Source organism: Helianthus annuus, chromosome 4 (genome assembly GCF_002127325.2).
Source record: "Helianthus annuus cultivar XRQ/B chromosome 4, HanXRQr2.0-SUNRISE, whole genome shotgun sequence".
In the NCBI taxonomy this organism is placed as follows: Eukaryota; Viridiplantae; Streptophyta; class Magnoliopsida; order Asterales; family Asteraceae; genus Helianthus; species Helianthus annuus.
Genome location: NC_035436.2, coordinates 46,049,231 through 46,069,783, shown reverse-complemented (window position 1 = coordinate 46,069,783; position 20,553 = coordinate 46,049,231). Strand labels below are relative to the sequence as shown.

The window sequence follows — 20,553 nt, the reverse complement described above, 5'->3', positions numbered from 1 at the left end:
CCAGGCGCGAGCCGCTCCGGTCAGCGTTTGAATGAACAGGTGGCACCACATGGGCATGTTCCAACCTCCCATGCAGCCCACACTCGTGAATGTTCTGACGTGGTCGTCTGGGTCAGTCAACCCATTGAATTTCCCAACGGTTGGGGGTAGCTTCTCTCGTGAGAGTGGTGCGAGTGCGATTTTCGGGATAAACTTGGAGTGTTCCGCAGCTTCCGCTGGCCTGTAAGCCAGGCGGAAATCTCTTTCAGCCTCTTCTGTATAGCCAATGTGTTGTCTTGGCTTATAGTACTCGTGGTTTTTTGGTAAACGATTGAAGACTGACGACTCTTCATCACCTTCCCATGTAGGATCATATGGGTCGGTTTCTTCCCATTCATTGTTCATGTTGCGCGGCGTGAGCCGGCTGTGAACAGGGCCTCGTTGAAGGTTCGACGGATATTCATAGTGACTATCCGTTTCCCCTCTTGTATCGCGCGTGTCTTGTACGCTTACACGTCTTGTAGGGGGAGGCCTGTTGGTTCTGCCTTGAAGATTGGCTGGTGGTGGCATTTGGCGCACCCCCTGACTAGGAGGAGTGACCAAGGACGGTTCTGCCGTCAACACTGCTTGCTGCGCGATGAGCGATTCCGACTCCGATTCCAACGCCGAGGCAAATTCCGAGGCCTAAACCGACACCGACCCTCACACCAGCATTAAACCATGTGAGCTCTCCATCTTCGCCTTCCATGTACTCATTTTGCCTCCAATGCGCCAGGCTATTATTGCAATCATACTCATTTTCAGTCTTGTAAGGTCCATATTCTGCTTCCTGCATTAACAAAATTATGAAAAGTTCAAGAAACAAAAATGAAAATAGCATATGATTGTCCTAAATGTTAAACTTTATTATAAACAAGCAAAACAATTAGGGTGCCAGATATGATCACAGAAACTATATTAACTCAATGGAAGGATTCAACATGTTTATTGCATTAAAAATACACTTTTAAACGGCTTTCAAACCATCTAAGCCTTTGAAGAAACAGAGATCTAATTAAGGTATTAATTAGATGGGTTTATGTTCCTTTCATGGAGGTTAATCTTCTTTTAGGTATTTGAGCTCCGACTGGTTACTCAACCTGCAAAACAGAACACCGTTACTCGTTAAGAGGGGAATGTGGGGGTTTCCCTCTTAACCGGGCTCCGGCGTGAGAATAAGCGATTGCTTTGAGAGTAATTAAGTAGTAAAGAGTGAGAGCCGAGAGAATAGAATGAATAACCTGAGGGATGGAGTTCTCTATTTATAGCCAGAGTGGTGTAAGAGGTTGTGGGCTGATGGGCCTTGGGCCAGAAACGGACAACGAATATGCTCTTTGCCTCGCTGGCCTCGACTGCTTAGTGGCTTCTAGATGCTCGTCGGTGCTGGCGCACCTTGATTGGAGCCACGTGTCATTGTTGTCGGCCTTGTTGTCCCTTCTGTCATCAGCAGACAAGTGGAGATCGTGGGACAGTTGTCCCCGTCTCTTGATTGGTGCCGTGTAGGCGTCCTTGTGTACTTATCGTCAGAAGATCGTGGCGCACGATTGAACAGAGCCTGCTGGACGTTCATTGGCTCTTTTTCCTGCCACTCGTACCCTGTGTACCTCTGTAGGTAACAGCGCGTCTTCTTATGAAGATGACTTTGCTTGGTGGCGACTAACCCGCGCGGGGCTAGTGTGTTCACTTATACCATTGTTTTCATGCTAAGTGTTGCTATCTGTCTTCATTATGTGCTCTTCCTCGCGCGGGGCTAAGTCATAATGTGACGTAAGTTGCGCGAGGCTGTTATTATCAAGTTGTTATGCTAAGGAGTATGGTCTCACGTGCAACCTGTTATGAGGTTTGCGCGACTTTTTGGGACCATACCCCTTTAGCCTTTGAACTGATCCGTTCATAAGTAAACAAGTCAAAATTACCACCTCTAACAATGAGGTTACCAAGATAAGTTAAAGTAAATCATGAATTTTAATAAATACCAAACGATCAAGTCTATATAATTTTTGTGAAAAAATTTTAATTTTTTTTAGAGTTAAATGCCATTTTAGTCCCTGTGGTTTGGACGATTTTGCCAGTTTAGTCCAAAGGTTTCATTTTTCGCCTGTGGGTCCAAAAAGGTTTCACAGTTGCCATTTTAGTTCACTGGGTTAACGTCATCTATTATTTCTGTTAACGAAAAGGGCAATTCGGCCATATAAAATGACCGAATTGCCCTTCTCATTAACAAAAATAATGGATGAAGTTAACCTAGTGGACTAAAATGGCAACTGTGAAACCTTTTTGGACCCACAGGCGAAAAATGAAACCTTTGGACTAAACTGGTAAAATGGCCCAAACCACAGGGACTAAAACGGCAACGGTGAAACCTTTTTGGACCCACAGGCGAAAAATGAAACCTTTGGACTAAACTGGTAAAATGGCCCAAACCACATGGACTAAAATGGCATTTAACTCTTTTTTTATAAACAATTAGTGTGCCAAATATAATTACAGAAACTATATCATCTCAACAAACTGATTCAGGATGTTTACTACACTTCTAAGCGACTTTCAACCCATTTGGCCCGTTTTCTTTTTAGCTAACTTTCCATTTTATCCGTCGGAGATAAAACATATGACCCGTACATAGGTAAATAAATCTTAAAATTTTAATGAATACCTGAAGATCAAGTCCAGATGCAACATCTTTCTTGTGTTCAGTCAAATCACCCTCGGGAATCGAATCCAACACCCCTTTTCGATTTTGCTTCTTTCTGAGACCAACCTGCAACGCCTTGGTCAAAATCACAGGTTCACCCGAAAACGAACCCGCAACATAAACTTCAATCATCGGCGGCATCGAGTCACATCCCATCAAATGTTTCCCCTTCAAAACCCGAGTGTTCGGCCCAATCATCGATTCACATGTCATACTCCATCTCTTAACATTATTATTATTCTTCGGTTTACCAACAAAATCACTACTATTCTTACACATCTCCAATGTCCCAGAAAGAATCAAATCTTCACCGTCGAAAACCTCGAACTTAACGCTTCCTGATAATCTTATACTGTCTGTGCTCACAAATGTAGCTTCTTCGAACTTTTTGTCCACGCGGTTTCGTTTCAAACGGCATGAACTTCCCGGTGAGTCGAGGGTGCATCTTTTATTGTTGACTTCGAGAATCGTGTCGGGGTCTAACGGAATGTGGCTGAGAGTGAGATATTCAGGAGTGTAACTGTCAAAGTTGCTGATGCGAACATAGAACACGCGTATATCAAACCAAGATAGTCGCGGTTTCGTGTACGGTTTGTAAGTAGGATATTTTATGATTTGAAGGTTGTTCTTGATTCCTCCATTTATATTCTCCATGTTTCTGTGAGCTTAATTCTCATGGAAAATAAGCTCGAAGAACAAACACTGCTTAAAAAAACAAACATTATAATCGCAATCAGTTGATTAAATCTTACAAATCCCAATTTCCGATCAACTTATATACACATAAGGGTGAGCAGAAAACAGAATTAACTGACATAACCGAATCATACCAAAAACCAACGGTTCGGTTTAGTGATTCTCTATAAAACTGAATTCTTGGAAATTTATATGCAAAGATCAGATTTTTATTTCCAATCAACTTATATACATATATAAAGGGGTGAGCAGAAACCGAGTTAATTAACCCGTAACGGAATTAACTAACATAACCGAACCATGGCAAAAACCAACTGTTAGGTTTAATGATTTTCTGAAAACTGAATTTTTCAGTTCTGTTTCGGTTATGATCATATTCGTCACTGAAAAAACCAAACCTCACAGATTAACCGAACCAATCCAAATCGATTAACCAAAGAAAGATCGGTTAATAGAATCCAGTAACCTGTGGATGGGCCAGTTTGGTTCGGTTTTGAGCATCCACTGAACTGATTAACCGAAAACCGGGTTAATAGAATACAACAACCAAACATCTCAGTTTCTGTGATGCTCAAACCGAACAGAACCGAACCGCCCCATCCACACCCCTAAACACACATGAAGCTTAAAATCACACACAGTAAACCAGAATTCAATGAACCCTAACAAAATTCAAAGATAAATACAATAAAAACGCACCAGAATCCAATGATCAAACCCAATAACTGCTCCCAATTAATTCTTTTCTTCAATTTACTAACCCCAGTTTGTTAAAAATACAAAATTTATCCCAATTGATGCTCGATTAATATTCAGCAATCAAACACTAACACCGACAAAACCACAAACAAATTGTTGATAAATCAACTTACCCACCACAAAATCAATCACAACAGTGAAATCCCACTTGCTAAATAATCAAATTGATCAATCGCAACAGTGAATACAAGCCACAAGTTAATTTGATCAATCGCTTTCAAACACTCCACAAAATAGCTTTAGATCACCACTTTAAAAGCCCTAAAAAAAGAAAATCAGAAACTGGATATGGTGAGGACCCAGATGTCGAAATATCTTGAGATCACGAGGGTTGAATACGTATATACGTACACGTAGATTTGATGGCGATTGGCAGGGGAAATCGGGAAAGTTCCTTCGTTATCCGAAAGAGGTTTGGGTGATGGGAGGGATAGATGGTTTTTAGTAATTAAATGAGCTTCATAAATAAGGTTTGCATTTAATACTGCTTTTTGTCGACTTAAAAATATTAAAATTCTCAAAATATCTTGCATATAATTTATTATTTTATTCTCAAAATGTCTTCCATATAATTTATTATTTTATTTTGGTGTTGAAGAAACACTGACCTTATGGGTAAGCTCCGGCTAGGACTTCAACTCTTTGGCGATCTAAACAGCTAACTGCAAAACCAAACACAGTTAGAACTCGTTACAGGAATGGCGTTATTCTTGTAACCATCATCCGGCGTGAGAATAAGTCTTGTTTTGGGAGAAAGAAAATATGAATGTAGAGAGAGAGAGAGAGAGTAAACGAGAGCAAGATGATTCGTACCTTTGATGTTTACCTCTATTTATAGTTCACCATTAGGGCTCCGATAAGTTAGGGATTTGCATGATCTTCCCAAAAGTTTGGGGATTTGGTTACGTGGTTTATCCATGCAGAATAGAACATTCTAGAATAAACATGTGTAATTAAATATTTATAATAAAATAATAGGTAATGACCGGGTCGAGTTAGCCGATCCGGGTCATACCTCGTCATGTCCCCCCAGTCCGAAGTTATGAAATGAAATTCATGAGATCAGACTAAAAAAAGGAAAAAGTCAAAATTCCCCCTTTGAGTGTAAGTTTTTCGGGTGGGGTACCGTCTGGGCCGACTCTTGGGCCGGCCAACCCGTGCCGAAGCCTAAGGCCCAAATTTTTAAAGGGCCCGAAAAGTCTTTATAAGCTTTTATATATTTATTAAATTATATATTTCATATATTCATCTATTTATTATGCAAAAAAGTGTTGGTGGTGTAGTGGAAAAAACCATCTGAAAACAATGTAAAGATCACAAGTTCAATTCTTGGTTCCACCACTAAGGTTTTTTTTAATTCATTTCCCCTTAACTACAATTTTGGGCCCAATTCTTTTTGTCGCCCGAGACCTAAATTTTTTTGAGAGTTTTTAGGGACGGCTCTGGGTACCGTTACGTTTTTTGAAAAATGGCGGCGATGGGAAAGGATGTGACAGCTAAGTCATCATTAGGATGACAGTTGTACCTCCCCTGTCTTGACGCGTGTTCCCATCTATTTGCCTTTTCGAATTCGAAAGGTTGTAATCCGTTATAAATAGGTTTCCCGTTTAGGGTTTGGGATTACATTTCCATTCCTTGTTCACAACCACTTTCTTCAACTTCTTGATTCCATAAATGGCTTCCAAAACCGACGAGTCCTCTTCTTCTACCCAAGCAAGTTCTGATGCCCTATATGTCAAATGGGGGCTTGTTTCGTTCAACAATCTTGTTCAAGATTACGACATTAGAGCAGAGTGGAATCCGGTGTTGCCGTCAAAGACAGACACGACATTTCCGTTGAAAAAGGGTAAAATCACTCTGTTTAGTGATTTTTTCAAATTTTGCAACTTCCGATTCCCAATCACCAAGTTTTGTAAGTTGGTGCTTGACCATTATCCCATTCACATTTCCCAACTGCATCCGTTAGGGTTGTTCAAACTTCGACAGTTTGAATTTGCTTGCATAGCCCTGGGTCATATTCCCGAACTTACCGTTTTTAGGGCTTTTTTCCTTCTCGTGTGGAAATCCCCCTTCTTCACTTTTGATAGGCGAGACATTGGTGTGTCTTATTTGAGGGACATCTGATGTATGTAAAATGCAACATATAAATTACATCAAATGAGGCATAAAACTAACCCTTTTTAAGTACTAATGTTGGAAAAAGTGTGTTTTTGTCTTCCTTTTGTATTTTCAGGATTAAATGAGCTCAAATTAACAAAAGAAGCAAAAAGACAGCTAAGTCTAACATAAATACAAAAAAAGAAACAAAAGTGGAATGCCCGACCCCTCGACAGCATCCTCCCAAAGCAAAACAAGAAGACAGAAAACTGAACATGCCCCGTGCTCAGCGAGCACGGGGCCGTGCCCAAGAAGCAGCAGAAAAGACAAACCTATAGAAGCTTCTATTGCTCACCACGGGGCCGTGCCCAGTGAACACGGGGACGTGCCCAAAGTACCGCAGGCGCATTAATTGTAATTGCGAATTACAATTAATGAAGAGAGAAAGTGTCAGAAGGGCACGGGGCCATGCCCAGCGGACACGGGGCCGTGCCCAGGCCTCTGTTCAGCCTATAAATAGGAGTGCTTGGCTTCATTGCAACTCATCCCTTGGCACACCACCTCTCTCACACTTTATCCACCACCCACCACCATCACAACACCATCATCCACCACCACCATCCATTGTCCATCATAGAGTGTGTGAGTCGTCTCGGGATCCAAGATTGATCGTAAGAGTTCTTGACAATCAAGGCCATGTTTGCCTAAGTCTCTTACATCACTTGGTGAAGACAAGTGTTTAGTATAATACTTTTTATTTTTAATCTTTTGCACTTCTTAATTGGTTTTGTATTAATGACTTTAATAACTAGTTTCTTATGTTGAAGGTGATTCTTCCTTATCGTTTGTCCGTGGTGTCTTGGCACTATTTTACTGTCTACATGAAATAAAAGATTTTCACCATTCATATCTCCACGGTCTATATGGAGGTATGTTGGCTACCTGGTCGGGGGTTAAGGGAACGGTTTGGTAAGGGTCTTGCCCTTGTTCAGCGTTTAGAGGTCCTGCAAGGGACCTGGGTCAAATTTAGTAGGACCTCCTTCAATACCTAAAGGTATTGGATGGCGGAGATCCAAACTCTTTGACCCCCTCATAAGTTAACTACTATTAATACTATAACCCGGCTATTTAGGACTGTATCCCTGCTTACTCAGACTACTTAGTCGAGGGTAACGTCACCTCCAAAATAGGGGCCTACCATAACTTGCATTAATAACTTAATTAATTATCTTTCAATAATCCAACCCTTTAGGATTGTATCCTTGCTGACTCAAACTACTGGGTTGAGGGTAACGTCGCCTTCAAAAGAGGGGCCTACTACAATAACTAAGATAATCTCTTAAACAAGTGGAAAAGTGCGAAAATAATCAAAGGTTATACTAACACACGAGTCGGATCCAAGTGATTCATCTTGTCTATCTGTTTTTATTTTTATTTTATTTTTCAGCATTTAGTTAGCTTTATTTTCTTAGTTTAAAAAAAATCTTTTTCTAACATTTTGATTTGATTAGACGTTGAGGATAAACCGGTACTAAAAGCTCTTGTGTCCTTGGACGACCTCGGTATCTTACCAACACTATACTACGTCCACGATGGGTGCACTTGCCCATATGTGTGTTTAGTGTTAGTAAATATCGTGTTTTTATAAATTTAAAACTTGGCTAAAAAGTGTAAAAAGGGCTTAAAATATATATCTAAAACATATACACACCGACACGCATCAAGTTTTTGGCGCCGTTGCCGGGGACACAAGGATTTTAAGAAAGCTTAAAATCAATGGCCTAATTAGTTTTTCAAAACCTTTTTAAAACGCGCGCACATTTTTCTGCATTTTAGTCTAGTTTGCATTTACAGTAGCCTGAACACGGGGCCGTGTCCACTGAACACGCCCCCGTGCAGCGTGCTGCATATTTTTAGTTAGATACCCAGATACAGAGTCTGAACACGGGGCCGTGTCCACTGAACACGCCCCCGTACTCAACGAGACCAGTAACTTTAATTAAAACGCCCAGATACAGACCCTGTACACGGGGCCGTGTCCAGCTTCTGTTTTCGTCTTTGTTTTTGTTTTCTGGTCCCAAGACTCGGTTGTGGTCTGTTGAGTGATTCTTACGGATCAATACTCAGGAGGCTACAACTACACCTATGAGGAGGATGATTATATGAGAGACTATTGCACTAATTGTGGTAAACCGCACTCGGTACAATATTGTAACTTGTTTCAACCATCTACTTCATACAACCATTATAAGGAGCCCAGGTAGGAGCCATCGACTTCATACACATCCTATGAAGACCAAAGGTATGAACCTTCTCCCTCATACTCATATTTTGATGAACCAAGGTATGAACCTTCATACTCATACTTTGAAGAGTCAAGATATGAGCCACCACCTTCATACACTTATTATGAGGAATCATGGCGTGAACAACCCACCTCATATGAGTACTATGAAGAACAAAATTCCGACCCTTATCCATCATATACTCACCATGAAGAACAATGGTGTGAACCATCTACTTCATACGAGTACTATGAGGAGCCAATGATCGAACAACCGGATTCAAGCTTTGAGGATCCTGATCCTTACTCTATCACCGACATAGCCGATAGGATAATAGAAAAACTCAAATTGATCGAAAGATGCATAAAAGAATCTCGCGCAAGGGAAGAGGAGTCCCGCGCAAGAGAAGAATTAAAAAAAGGAAGAAACGATAATTGAGGAATTAAAAATGGAAGAACAAATAAGTGAAAAACCAACTCATGAGATAAACAACGAAAGAGGTGAGGCCGATACGTAAAAATTCAAGAAGAGTCTAATTTTGAAGAAATTAATCTCTTGTCACCTTCTTTTGAAAATCATTGTTTAGTAACCCCTCATGTTAAGTTTTTAAAAGAGTTAAACACTAATACTAAAATCGAGGAAATGGTAAGTGTTAAGTTAACTAATGATCAAACTTCACTAATAAAAGAAGATCCTTTTGAAATTAACATTACACCGGTTCCATGTTTTTTTCAAAATTCATTTATTAGTAATGTCACCATTGATAAAGATCTTTGTGTTAACATAATGCCTAATTACATTTTTGAAAAATTAAGTATTAGTGATTTTGCTCCACTTCAAATACCCATTTTTCTATCCAATCGGAAAGTAATAAAATCAATCGGTGTAGTTGAGGATGTCTTGATTCAAACAAATCAATTGGTTATTCCAACCGACTTTGTCATCCTCGATGACGCTCCTCTCGTCTTGGGAAAACCTTTTGTAAAAACTCATAGAGCGTTGAAAAACCGGAAATTTAACAATCTACCTCTTCAGTTAAGGGCATTCAAAAGGAGCATAGATCTTGAGCGTTCAATGAAATATCCTTTGGGCAATAATGACCCCCTAATTGAAGATGAAGATGAGCCACCCGATACAATTGAAGAAGTTGGCCACTTTGTTGAAGAAGAGGTCGCCATAGAACAAACTTTTAAAGTTCTTGATCTAGATGAGCCACAAAATAAGGTGTCTCCTAAAGACCCACCCCTTGAGCTCAAAGAACTTCCGAAAGGTTTGGAATATGCTTTTCTAGACAAAGATGGTAATTTACCTGTAATTATTTCGTCTAAATTAAGTAGCATAGAAAAAGAAAAATTAGTTAATCTTCTTAGGAAACACAAAAATGCGATCGCTTGGAAGCTTGTAGATATTAAAGGAATAAGTCCTTCCATGTGCACGCACAAAATTTTAATGAATGATGACTACAAAACAGTAATACAACCACAACGTAGAGTAAATCCCAATGTGCAAGAAGTGGTTAAAAATGAGGTCATCAAACTACTTGACGCCGGACTAATCTATCCTATCTCAGATAGTCCATGGGTAAGTCCCGTCCAAGTAGTCCCGAAAAAAGGAGGTATGACGGTAATAACTAATGAAAAAAATGAATTAATACCAACAAGAACCGTCACATGATGGAGAGTTTGTATAGACTATAGACGATTAAATGAAGCAACGAGGAAAGATCACTTTCCTTTGCCCTTCATTGATCAAATGTTAGAACGACTATCCGGTCATAAATTTTATTGTTTCTTGGATGGTTTTTCAGGTTATTTTCAAATTCCGATAGCACCTGAAGACCAAGAAAAGATGACTTTCACATGCCCCTACGGAACTTTCGCCTATCGACGCATGCCGTTTGGTCTATGTAATGCACCTGCAACATTCCAACGTTGTATGATAGCCATTTTCCATGACATGATAGAAAAGACAATGGAAGTCTTCATGGACGACTTTTCTATCTTTGGAGATTCATATGACCAATGCCTCAATAACCTTGAACGAATGCTATCCCGATGTGAGGAAACTAACCTCGCCCTTAACTGGGAAAAATGCCATTTCATGGTAACAGAGGGAATAGTACTCGGTCACAAAATCTCGAGCAAAGGAATGGAAGTTGATCGAGCAAAAGTAGACACTATTTCTCGATTACCTCCACCCTCCTCCGTTAGAGCAATCAGAAGTTTCCTAGGGCATGCCGGATTTTATAGAAGATTTATCAAGGACTTTTCAAAAATTTCAAGACCTCTAACAAAATTACTTGAAAAAGATGCACCTTTCATCTTTGACAAGGATTGCAATCAAGCATTTCTAACCCTCAAGGAAATGCTAGTCAATGCACCTATCATGATAGCGCCTGATTGGAAATTTCCTTTCGAAATCATGTGTGATGCAAGTCACTTTGTTGTTGGAGCAGTCTTGGGACAAAGAAAAGAAAAGCATTTCCACCCGATTTATTATGCTAGTAAAACACTTAACGATGCACAAGAAAATTACACAACTACTGAAAAAGAGTTACTAGCTGTGGTATTTGCTTTTGATAAATTTCGTTCTTACCTTGTTCTTTCTAAAACTGTAGTCTATACAGATCATGCAGCTATCCGATACCTCTTCAAGAAACAAGACGCCAAACCCCGTCTGATCAGATGGATTCTACTCCTCCAAGAATTTGATATTGAAATCAAGGACAAAAGAGAAGCATAAAACACTGCTGCAGATCATCTTTCGCGCCTAGAAGACCCAGCTTTGGAGGCAACCAGGGATGAACAGATCAACGAAAAATTTCCTACAGAATCCTTGGAAATGGTGGGAAGCAGACAAGAACCATGGTATGCCGACTACGCTAATTACTTAGCTAGCGGTATAGTCACCAAAGGATGGCCACATCATCAAAGAAAGAAATTCTTTGCCGATGTAAAGCATTACTTTTGGGAAGACCCTTATCTTTTCAAAATGTGTGCTGACCAACTCATCCGAAGGTGTGTCCATGGTGGCGAAGCACGAAGAATTCTCCGCCATTGTCATGAAGGTCCATATGGAGGACATCATGGTGCCGCTAGTACCGCACGAAAGGTATTTGATTCAGGATTTTATTGGCCAACCATTTACAAAGATGCGCAAGATCTTGTAAAGACATGTGATGCTTGCCAAAGATCAAGTAATATTTCTTCCAAAAACGAAATGCCTCAAAACGGCATTCTCGTTTGTGAAATTTTTGATGTGTGGGGACTCGATTTCATGGGACCCTTCCCACCGTCAAAAGGAAACAAATATATACTTGTGGCGGTTGATTACTTGTCTAAATGGGCCGAGGCCGAAGCTTTTCCAACAAACGATGGAAGAGTAGTGGTAAAATTTCTGAGAAAATTAAGGTCCTTCCCCTGTATATAAGTCTGTGCGATTTTTCCCCTGGCCGACGCTCCCCTTACTGGTATCAGTGCAAGGGCAATTAGTACGGGTTGCCATATATAATATAAATTTGCAACAAAATGTTGCATACTGAGTTGTACCATGTGCAATATAAGTTTCTTTCAATTTTTAAACATCTTTGCTTTTATTGAGTGGTGGGTGTTTGTCACCTGCTTAAACACGTGTCCCCCCTTTCTTTCTTTGCCTCAAAAGGAAGGAATGTCTAGAAAGCCATCACAAACAACTCACCACTCCACTTCACAAATTTTCCGGGAGGTTTGTTCCGACGGGGGAGCGTGTTGGCGGCGACATCTCTCGTTTTGGAACACCCAAAGCGTTAATAAGGGATAGAGGTACCCATTTTTGCAACCACCAACTCGAAAAAATCTTAACAAGGTATGGGGTCTATCATCGGGTCTCAACAGCATATCACCCTCAAACAAATGGACAAGCCGAAGTGACTAACAGAGGTTTAAAACGAATACTTGAAAAAACCGTAGGTTTAAATAAAAAGGAATGGGCTGATAAATTAGATGATGCTTTATGGGCCTTTCGAACCGCTTATAAAACCACTATAGGCACAACCCCATATAAGCTTGTCTATGGAAAAAGTTGTCATTTGCCAGTAGAAATAGCTCACAGAGCCTACTGGGCAATAAAAAGTGTAAACCTAGACTTAGAAACTGCAGGTAAAAATCGATTTTGTCAAATGAATGAATTAGACGAGCTAAGGAATTGTGCATACTCTAACTCTGAAATTTATATGGAAAGAATGAAAAATTTACACGACAAATATATTAAACCTAATGAATTTCGAGTAGGAGACCAAGTTCTGTTGTTTAATTCACGACTTCGATTATTTCCAGGTAAACTAAAATCTAGGTGGTCAGGACCTTTTTCCATCACCCATATTTTTCCTCACGGTGCAGTAGAAATTAAAGCTCGAAATGGGATTCCATTCAAAGTGAATGGCCAACGGCTAAAACTCTATCGAGGATCCATTGAGGATGAGGAAGAAGAGATCTCGCTTCAAACGGTCAATGAGTAAAAAGCATCCACATCATACCTGGTATGTTACGAACAAGTAAGTATACATCGAAAGCGGTAAGTCTTTTAACCATGCTTATTGGGAAAAACGGACACTCACACGAGCACACACAAAAAAAAAAACTTTGCTCGGCACGGGGCCGTGTCCGCTGGACATGGGGCCGTGTAGACGCAACTGTCGGGATAAAACCCTCTTTTCATAACAGTTACATCATTCCACACGCCCCGTTTCCCCGAAAAAGCTCTGGTCCGAGGCGATTTTCTGCAGATTTTCGACGTTACCTCTAGATCTAACAACATCAAGGTATGATTCTATCATCATTAGTAGTTAGATTAGTTACTTGTATGTAGTTAAACATCAAAAATTTGGGGGAAAATCTAGGGTTCTTGAAGTTCGTCCGAATCAACCCTCAAATTTTTGATATAATCTGTTAGTATTAGTTTAGATTAGTGTAATGGGAAGTAAATACACTTGTATTGTTGATAGATTTGCCCGATTTCTCACAAAAACCTCAAACCCTTATTTTTGAACCGAAAAAGATAAAATTGATGGGATAAACGGGTTGTTTTGGGAAAAACGGCACTTGGGGTTTCATTTTCGGGGGAAACCGCACCTACTTGGCCAAAAACTTTTCAGATTTTCGGGACCGGGTCGAAAAATGAAGTTTTTGAGTAACAGACGCCTGGACACGGGGTCGTGCCCGCCGAGCACGGGGCCGTGTCCAGCTCACTGTTTGCAGTTTCTTTCGAAAATCTCAGTGTTTCGTGCTAACTTTTGGTGTATTCTTTCAGATGTCGAAGTTCACAAGATTTAACGCGAACGAACTCGATGCTAGAGCAAGATAGGAGATACCTCAAACTAGACCCGAAGAGTACCCAAGGCAAGCGTGCACGGACCTGTTAACCTTGGTGAACCAGCTCGACCGATTCAACAACCTTGTTACCGGACCACTAAGGGTTGCCTTGACCACCCGACTTCGATCGGTACATCAATGCACTATGGAATTCTACAGTACTTTCACCTTCACTTTAAGGTGTGACCCGTTTGACAATGAGGGGGTTGCATTTCGATGTGGTGGGACAAGGTACTCGATCTCTATGGCGCAATTCGGGGCAATAGTGGGACTGTACACGGAAGAAGATTCGGGAAATGAGGAAAACACCGGGGGATTACGAGATCTGGGTGAAAATGAGCGCCAAGCCGCATGGGCCCAAATTGGTGAAGGACACTACAACCCCAGCAGCACAAAGAGTACTAAGCTGAGGGATCCGCTTTATCGCTACATTCATAGGCTCCTTACTTACTCTCTCAGCCAAAGACATGACAGTAGCGGGGTTGTTGGATTAAAAGATTTGGTAGTCCTTCACTGCATCCACAACCGGAGGGCCCTCGATGTTCCATATCTCCTGCTCCGAAACATGCATCTAAACCGTCTTGCCCGTGCACCAACACCTATTTTCCTTGGGGGATGGGTGTACCGCCTCTTCAAGCACTTCACGCACATTCCTAGGTCCTTTGAAAGGAGCCCATGGTCGGGACGAGTTGATTATCACATTTGTCGCGCCATGAACCTAATTTATGAGGCGGAAGACGGATCAGTGAGCTATCAAAGGATGCAAGGCCATGCATGGAACCCACAGGAGGCCCTAATCCTTCACGCTCCACCTCCCCACTACCAGTATCAACCCCATGGTGATCCGGGTCAATCCTCCTCCCAAGGAGGCGGTTTTCCTAACCTTCAAAGTTTACATGATCTTTTGCAGGAAAACCTCATGTGCACCAGGAACACCTACAACCTTGCCAACAACACATACCACCGGGTCGGAGCTATCGAACGAAACATCAACGATATCCAAGACGACATCGGAAACATCCGGGAGTATATGGCAGGTCATGGGGACGGAGGTGATGACAGCGATGAGGATATGGACTAGGAGGTTGAAGGAGCAGGAGCGGGTTGGTGGTGAACCCACAGGTTAAAGTCCCTTTTATCTATCGAAACAATTAACGGCCTGCGTGCCGAGTGTTAGACAATTTACTTTCCCTAACTTCTTTTTACTTTCTGCTTTATTTTTCTTTATGGTTTGGATTATTAACTATGGTAATTTAGGACGTTTGGTATTGCTTGGTGTGGTATTTAGTGATAAAACAGGTACAATTGAGGCTTAGAGTGCTAATCATTAGCACTAATAAAGCCAGGACAGGAAAACCGGAAGAAGAAACCTGTTTTTCAGTCTTGCAGAGAGTCCACACGGGGACGTGTCCAGCCGATACGCCCTCGTGTCCACCCCCCAGATTGCTGTTTGTTTGTTTTTCTGCAAATTTTTGCCAGACACGGGGCCGTGCCTAGCCAACACGCCCCCATGCCCATCTTCTGTAAGTTTTCATTACTGACAGTTGAACACGGGGTCATGTCCAATGGACACGGGGCCGTGTCCAGACTGCCAGTAACATAAAAATTTTGCTTTTAACACCATTTAGCACATTCAATCAACCTAAAAATTTATTTTTGGGACACATTGAGGACAATGTGTAATTTAAGTGTGTGTGGAGGGGGGGGGGGTGTTAAAACCTTGAATTTAGCAAGTCCTAATAACAAGCCTTACACAAAACTCTATTGGAACCGCTAATCACCCCAAATTTTTTTCAAAACTTTTATTTTTTTACTTGTCTAAAGTTTAAGTTGGGAATTCTAAGATTAACAAGGTTATATTTTTATAAGTTTACAACCGATAACGTCGTGATAAAAAGAACCAACATAAGAAAATTATGAAACGGCATGACAAGCTGAGTTAAAATTCGATTATATATACTTGATCACATAAAAACCCATTCCCACAAAAGTGAGTTTTGAGCCTTTATTGAGCATACAAATATACATCTTTACACTAAATGCTCATTTTTCGTTTCTTGTGTGAATAGCCGCTTGGTTCTTACGACTCTAGAACTTGCCACGACAATTCAACCCAGGTCCTTACCAACTTAAACCCAAGTAAGTAAATGATGGAGGCATTAGGATTAACCTTTTTTCTTTCAACACCATTATTTTATTTTTCTTTTCACCTACCCAAAAATTCCCCCTGTTGGGTAGAGGTTGGTGACAGTCAAATCACTGGCCCAGAACTAGTAGTAGGTACAACAGAAAAGATTGCTCAGATACGACAACGAATGGTGGCAGCTCGTGACCGTCAGAAAAGCTATGCCGATAAGAGAAGAAAACCACTCGAGTTCCAGGTTGGGGATCGAGTGCTGCTCAAAGTCTCACCTTGGAAAGGTGTAGTCCGATTTGGCAAACGGGGCAAGCTCAACCCGCGTTATGTCGGACCGTTCGAGATCATTGAGAGAATTGGAAAAGTCGCCTACAGGTTGAATCTACCTGAAGAACTCAGCGGAGTTCACAATGTTTTCCATGTGTCAAATCTGAAGAAGTGTCTGTCAGATGAGACCCTCATAGTTCCTCTCAAGGAGCTCACTATCGACGACCAGCTGCGATTCGTCGAGGAACCAGTAGAAATTACGGATCAAGACGTTAAGATTCTCAAGCACACCAGAATACCCCTCGTCCGAGTTCGTTGGAATTCCCGTCGTGGCCCAGAGTATACCTGGGAACGAGAAGACCAATTGAAACTCAAGTATCCCCAGCTGTTTAAGAAAAATGCAACCACTACTGAGGCTGAAGCTACCGCAGAATTTCGGGACGAAATTCCAAATCAACGGGGGGATGATGTGACACCCCAGGAAAATCAGGAAAACAACGCAACTTAACTAGCTTCCTCAGTAACCACGCACTAAATTTCAGGACGAAATTCTCTTAACAGGGGGAGAATGTGACAACCCTCAAAATCCCATGTATTCCGTACAATTTATTAATAATAATTAATGTGCTTGACGACTGTGTGGAATTACGTAACTGCTTTCTGATATCTGTGTTATATTTACATGCGCATGTTGACACACTAATAGTGTACAGAAAAGTAATTAAATAGTCTGTTATGACTTCCTAAGTGTTAGAAATTAAAAGGGTTACAAAAATATATATAAAAGACACTTTACGGATTAATTAAGCACTTTAACGGAACAGTATCAAACTGAACAACCGGACATTACCCGGAACACTAAAATATTACCAGAGGCATTGTTTTATTTTTCTGAATTAGTTATGATCCCCGAACATCATAACACCTCCTAAAAATATCTACTAACTAGATCATGTAACTAATACTTAGATTAGAACTAGTAAGTAATCAAACTAGTTAACACCTAACCTACTACCCCCCCCCCATGTTGGATGATTAGGGGACATGGGTCCCACCCTTGATTACTTTGTTATATTTTATAAAAATCTTGTAGGGAATATACCAAACTTAGATGCCATATGCCATCCTAATCTCTATATAAACCACTAGTCCATCATCACATTCATCACTTATCTTCATCAACACAATCAAACTCTCTCCTCCCTTCTCTTGTTCGGCCGCCCCCTAGTACCACCACCACCACCATCACTTGATCACCTTCAAGCATTCTACAAGCATACAAAGGTGCTACGGGTCATACAACGGAGCTTGGTGCTCTCGGAAGTGGAAGGACCTTCTCTATTTGCTATTAACCACCACATTTCTTCACTCAAACTTCCCTAGCCTTGAGCTAGTGGTAAGAACTCAGATCCGTTCGTTCTTCATGTTATTTAAGTGGTTAATAGGTGATTTGATGATTAAAGTTATGAAACACTAAAGAACTTGCACTAAAGTCTTGAACATGTTGGTTAAAGAGTAACTAGTGGTGTAAATCATGTAGATCTGGTGTGGATATGATTATTGCTGATTTCCTTGATAATTTACTGGTTAATATTAATGTTTGATGTTGTTGTGATCACTAAACTTGTTAACGGTATCGATCGAACACGATTTAGAAGGTTAAACACTGAAAATCAGAATCTGTCCAAGTTTTACAGCCAACTTCAGTTGGCTGTAAACAGGTCATAAACTCAACGAAAAACTGATATTTTGAGTCTAAAATGTGATATTATGAAATACGGTTCTAATGGCACCGGAATCGTAATTTTTGGACTTCGTTTACTATTTTTAAAGTGTTAATTTGTAACAGCAACTTAAGCTGAATTTTGACAGCAATAAATGGGTGTCGTACTTTCAGTCATAACCTGAGTTTTGTGATGAATCGGACCATGAAATTTGTACAGTAGATGACAACCGATGCATGTGTAATTACCCCACTGGAATTTCGTAAATCGGACACTCGATGAATTTTTAATAAATTTTTCCATGGACTGTGGTCAGAAATTCATAAATCTGAGTTCAGTCCGGAATATGATTTTTTATAAAATATTGGTAGTGAACCGGACCCCGATATTTTTACACAACAAAATATGGAAAGTTTAAGACATCTTGTAAAAATTTGGGAATTTTTGGAATAATTTAACTATTTTATTAAAACGTCCGAAAACAGCCGGTTTTGAATATTAATGCTGAATTGATATAAGTTGTGACTTGCGTGTCTAAATGTCGAGTGTGCTATCCGTGAATGATCTAACATGGTATATATGTTATGTGCATTATCGTATGTTTGATTTTGAGTGGGGAATGGATGGGAAACTTAGAGGGGCATAAGCCGTTAAAACGATGCATGTTGTGTGATAGATACGTGTAGGAACTTTGTGTTCTATTTGAAAGTCACTAAATGACTAACTGGTAAATTATATTAGGACGTGATTGACCGACCTTGACTGTTAGCTATATTGAGAATCTAACCGAGCAAACCGAGGTGAGTTCACACTCTTTCTAAGGCATGGGATTCCCAGGAGTTTGGGAATGGGATTGATTAACTACTTGTACTATCATTACTATTAAACTACTTTTTACTGTCCTCGGATTGAAGGGCACGTACGTAAAACCTACGTACACGATCATAAGACCATCAACTCTATCACTTTAAGTCCCTCATTTATCGACTTAATCGCCGAGGCCTATGGCGAGTGGGTCATTAGTTAATAGCGCTATTAGGTTTAACAAACCTCACACCGTGCCAGTCGGACGGGCGTGTACTAATGGACTATGGGCAAAGGGTCAATGCTGATAGACATTGACTTAGGGCACCTCTTATATTTTCGTATCAGTCGATACGCGTGGTCTAGTAACACATGGGAAACCCCCACTAACCTTCGCAAACATGTCAGAAAGACCGCGATGCAAACTCATACGATACATGGTTTTCAAAACGAACAAATGATTTACGAAACGAATGCTATAACTAAACAACCAACTGTGAATTCACTCAACTTTGTTGTTGACTCGTTGTTACATGCCTTACAGGTCGCTAAATGCTTGGAGCTTGCACGAGGAAGGAGTCGTTGTGGTGTACGGACGGTTATGTCCCGTGTTTAATATATAATCCTTATGAACTTATTAAACTTGCGTTTGAAACTTTAACTTATAAACTATGGACTCATATTTTTGACTTTACGTTTATGCTTCCGCTGTTTAAATTAAAACTTGGTTAACTAGCTTTCGGTCACCAATCGTATTGTGGTTGGCTTTAATTACTTAAATACATAGTTCAGTATGATTGGTGGCTCGATCCTGGTCATGTCACGCCTCCAAGCGGTAGTACTCCGCATGGTGGATTTTGGGGGTGTGACATTAGCACCTTTGAGCCTAAACCTTTTCATTTCTTAACCCCAAAACCCTTCTTACCCACCAAAAACCCTTTTTTTTTATTTTTACCTTTTGTTTTAGTAACAAGCTCGGTTTTCGTATGACTATGGAAAAAAAACATATTTTACAATGAAGTTAGAAATAAACAAACAAAGCTCCTCAAACAAAAGCTTGTTTGAATAAATACTTCATTAAAAATAAAAAGACACGAAAAACAAAATGTTTTACGAAAACCGACGCTTTTTACGCCTTTCGCCCTTTTCTACTAACCCAACTACCCACCTTTAGCCCAAGCCTAACCCTTCACCCAAAAAAGTCCTCTTGATATTTACAAAGGTATGAAGTTAAAAAGGAGGAGGACTGATTACTTGGCAAGCTTATGGTAGGAATAAGTTCCATGCCGCTCTCGAGTGATTCACTAAAAATACACCTTCGGCCGAGTGTTGAGTGATTTCCCCCGTGAGGTATATGAACTTGTATATAAATGAAATTTTAAAAAGACATGTTATGCCTTAATAAATAATTTACCTTATGAAAAGTTTTAATAAATCATGACGAATAGGATTGTAAATAAATAAAAATAAAACCCAATAAAGATCTTGGATTCCCGACACTCTATGACAAGCCAAAAACCTTCTCTTCTACTCATTCCATTTGGGAGTGTAAGCCACATATTAAAGAGTTTTGCTTGAGGACAAGCAAAAATTCAAGTGTGGGGATATTTGATGTGTGTAAAATGCAACATATAAATTACATCAAATGAGGCATAAAACTAACCCTTTTTAAGTACTAATGTTGGAAAAAGTGTGTTTTTGTCTTCCTTTTGTATTTTCAGGA

At 40.3% G+C, this 20,553-nt stretch overlaps 1 protein-coding gene across 6 annotated transcripts; it reads right to left on the bottom strand.

Moving 5' to 3' along the window:
* Nucleotides 1-540: 540 nt before the first annotated feature.
* LOC110936307 (uncharacterized protein At1g01500) lies at nt 541-4,610 on the bottom strand. 6 transcript variants are annotated; one of them, XM_035989095.1, is made up of 4 exons: nt 4,520-4,605; nt 4,282-4,429; nt 2,675-3,415; nt 541-808 (listed from the first exon to the last, which is right to left on the bottom strand). In XM_035989095.1, exons 3-4 carry the CDS (start codon nt 3,365-3,367, stop codon nt 566-568), a joined length of 936 nt encoding a protein of 311 aa, XP_035844988.1. In that variant the 5' UTR covers nt 3,368-3,415; nt 4,282-4,429; nt 4,520-4,605; the 3' UTR covers nt 541-565. The 6 variants fall into 6 exon arrangements, with proteins under 6 accessions (XP_035844988.1, XP_035844990.1, XP_035844987.1 ...); XM_035989097.1 differs by having other exon boundaries at nt 2,675-3,418; nt 4,282-4,610; XM_035989094.1 differs by having other exon boundaries at nt 4,282-4,610.
* Between the last annotated feature and the right edge of the window lie 15,943 nt (nt 4,611-20,553).

Bases quoted from the DNA above. Each gene is read 5' to 3' on its own strand.
- LOC110936307 (XM_035989097.1), bottom strand. From the start codon at position 3,367: ATGGAGAATATAAATGGAGGAATCAAGAACAACCTTCAAATCATAAAA. The intron at 809-2,674 runs GTATTCATTAAA...TTGTTAATGCAG, and splicing joins CATCTGGACTTGATCTTCAG to GAAGCAGAATATGGACCTTA.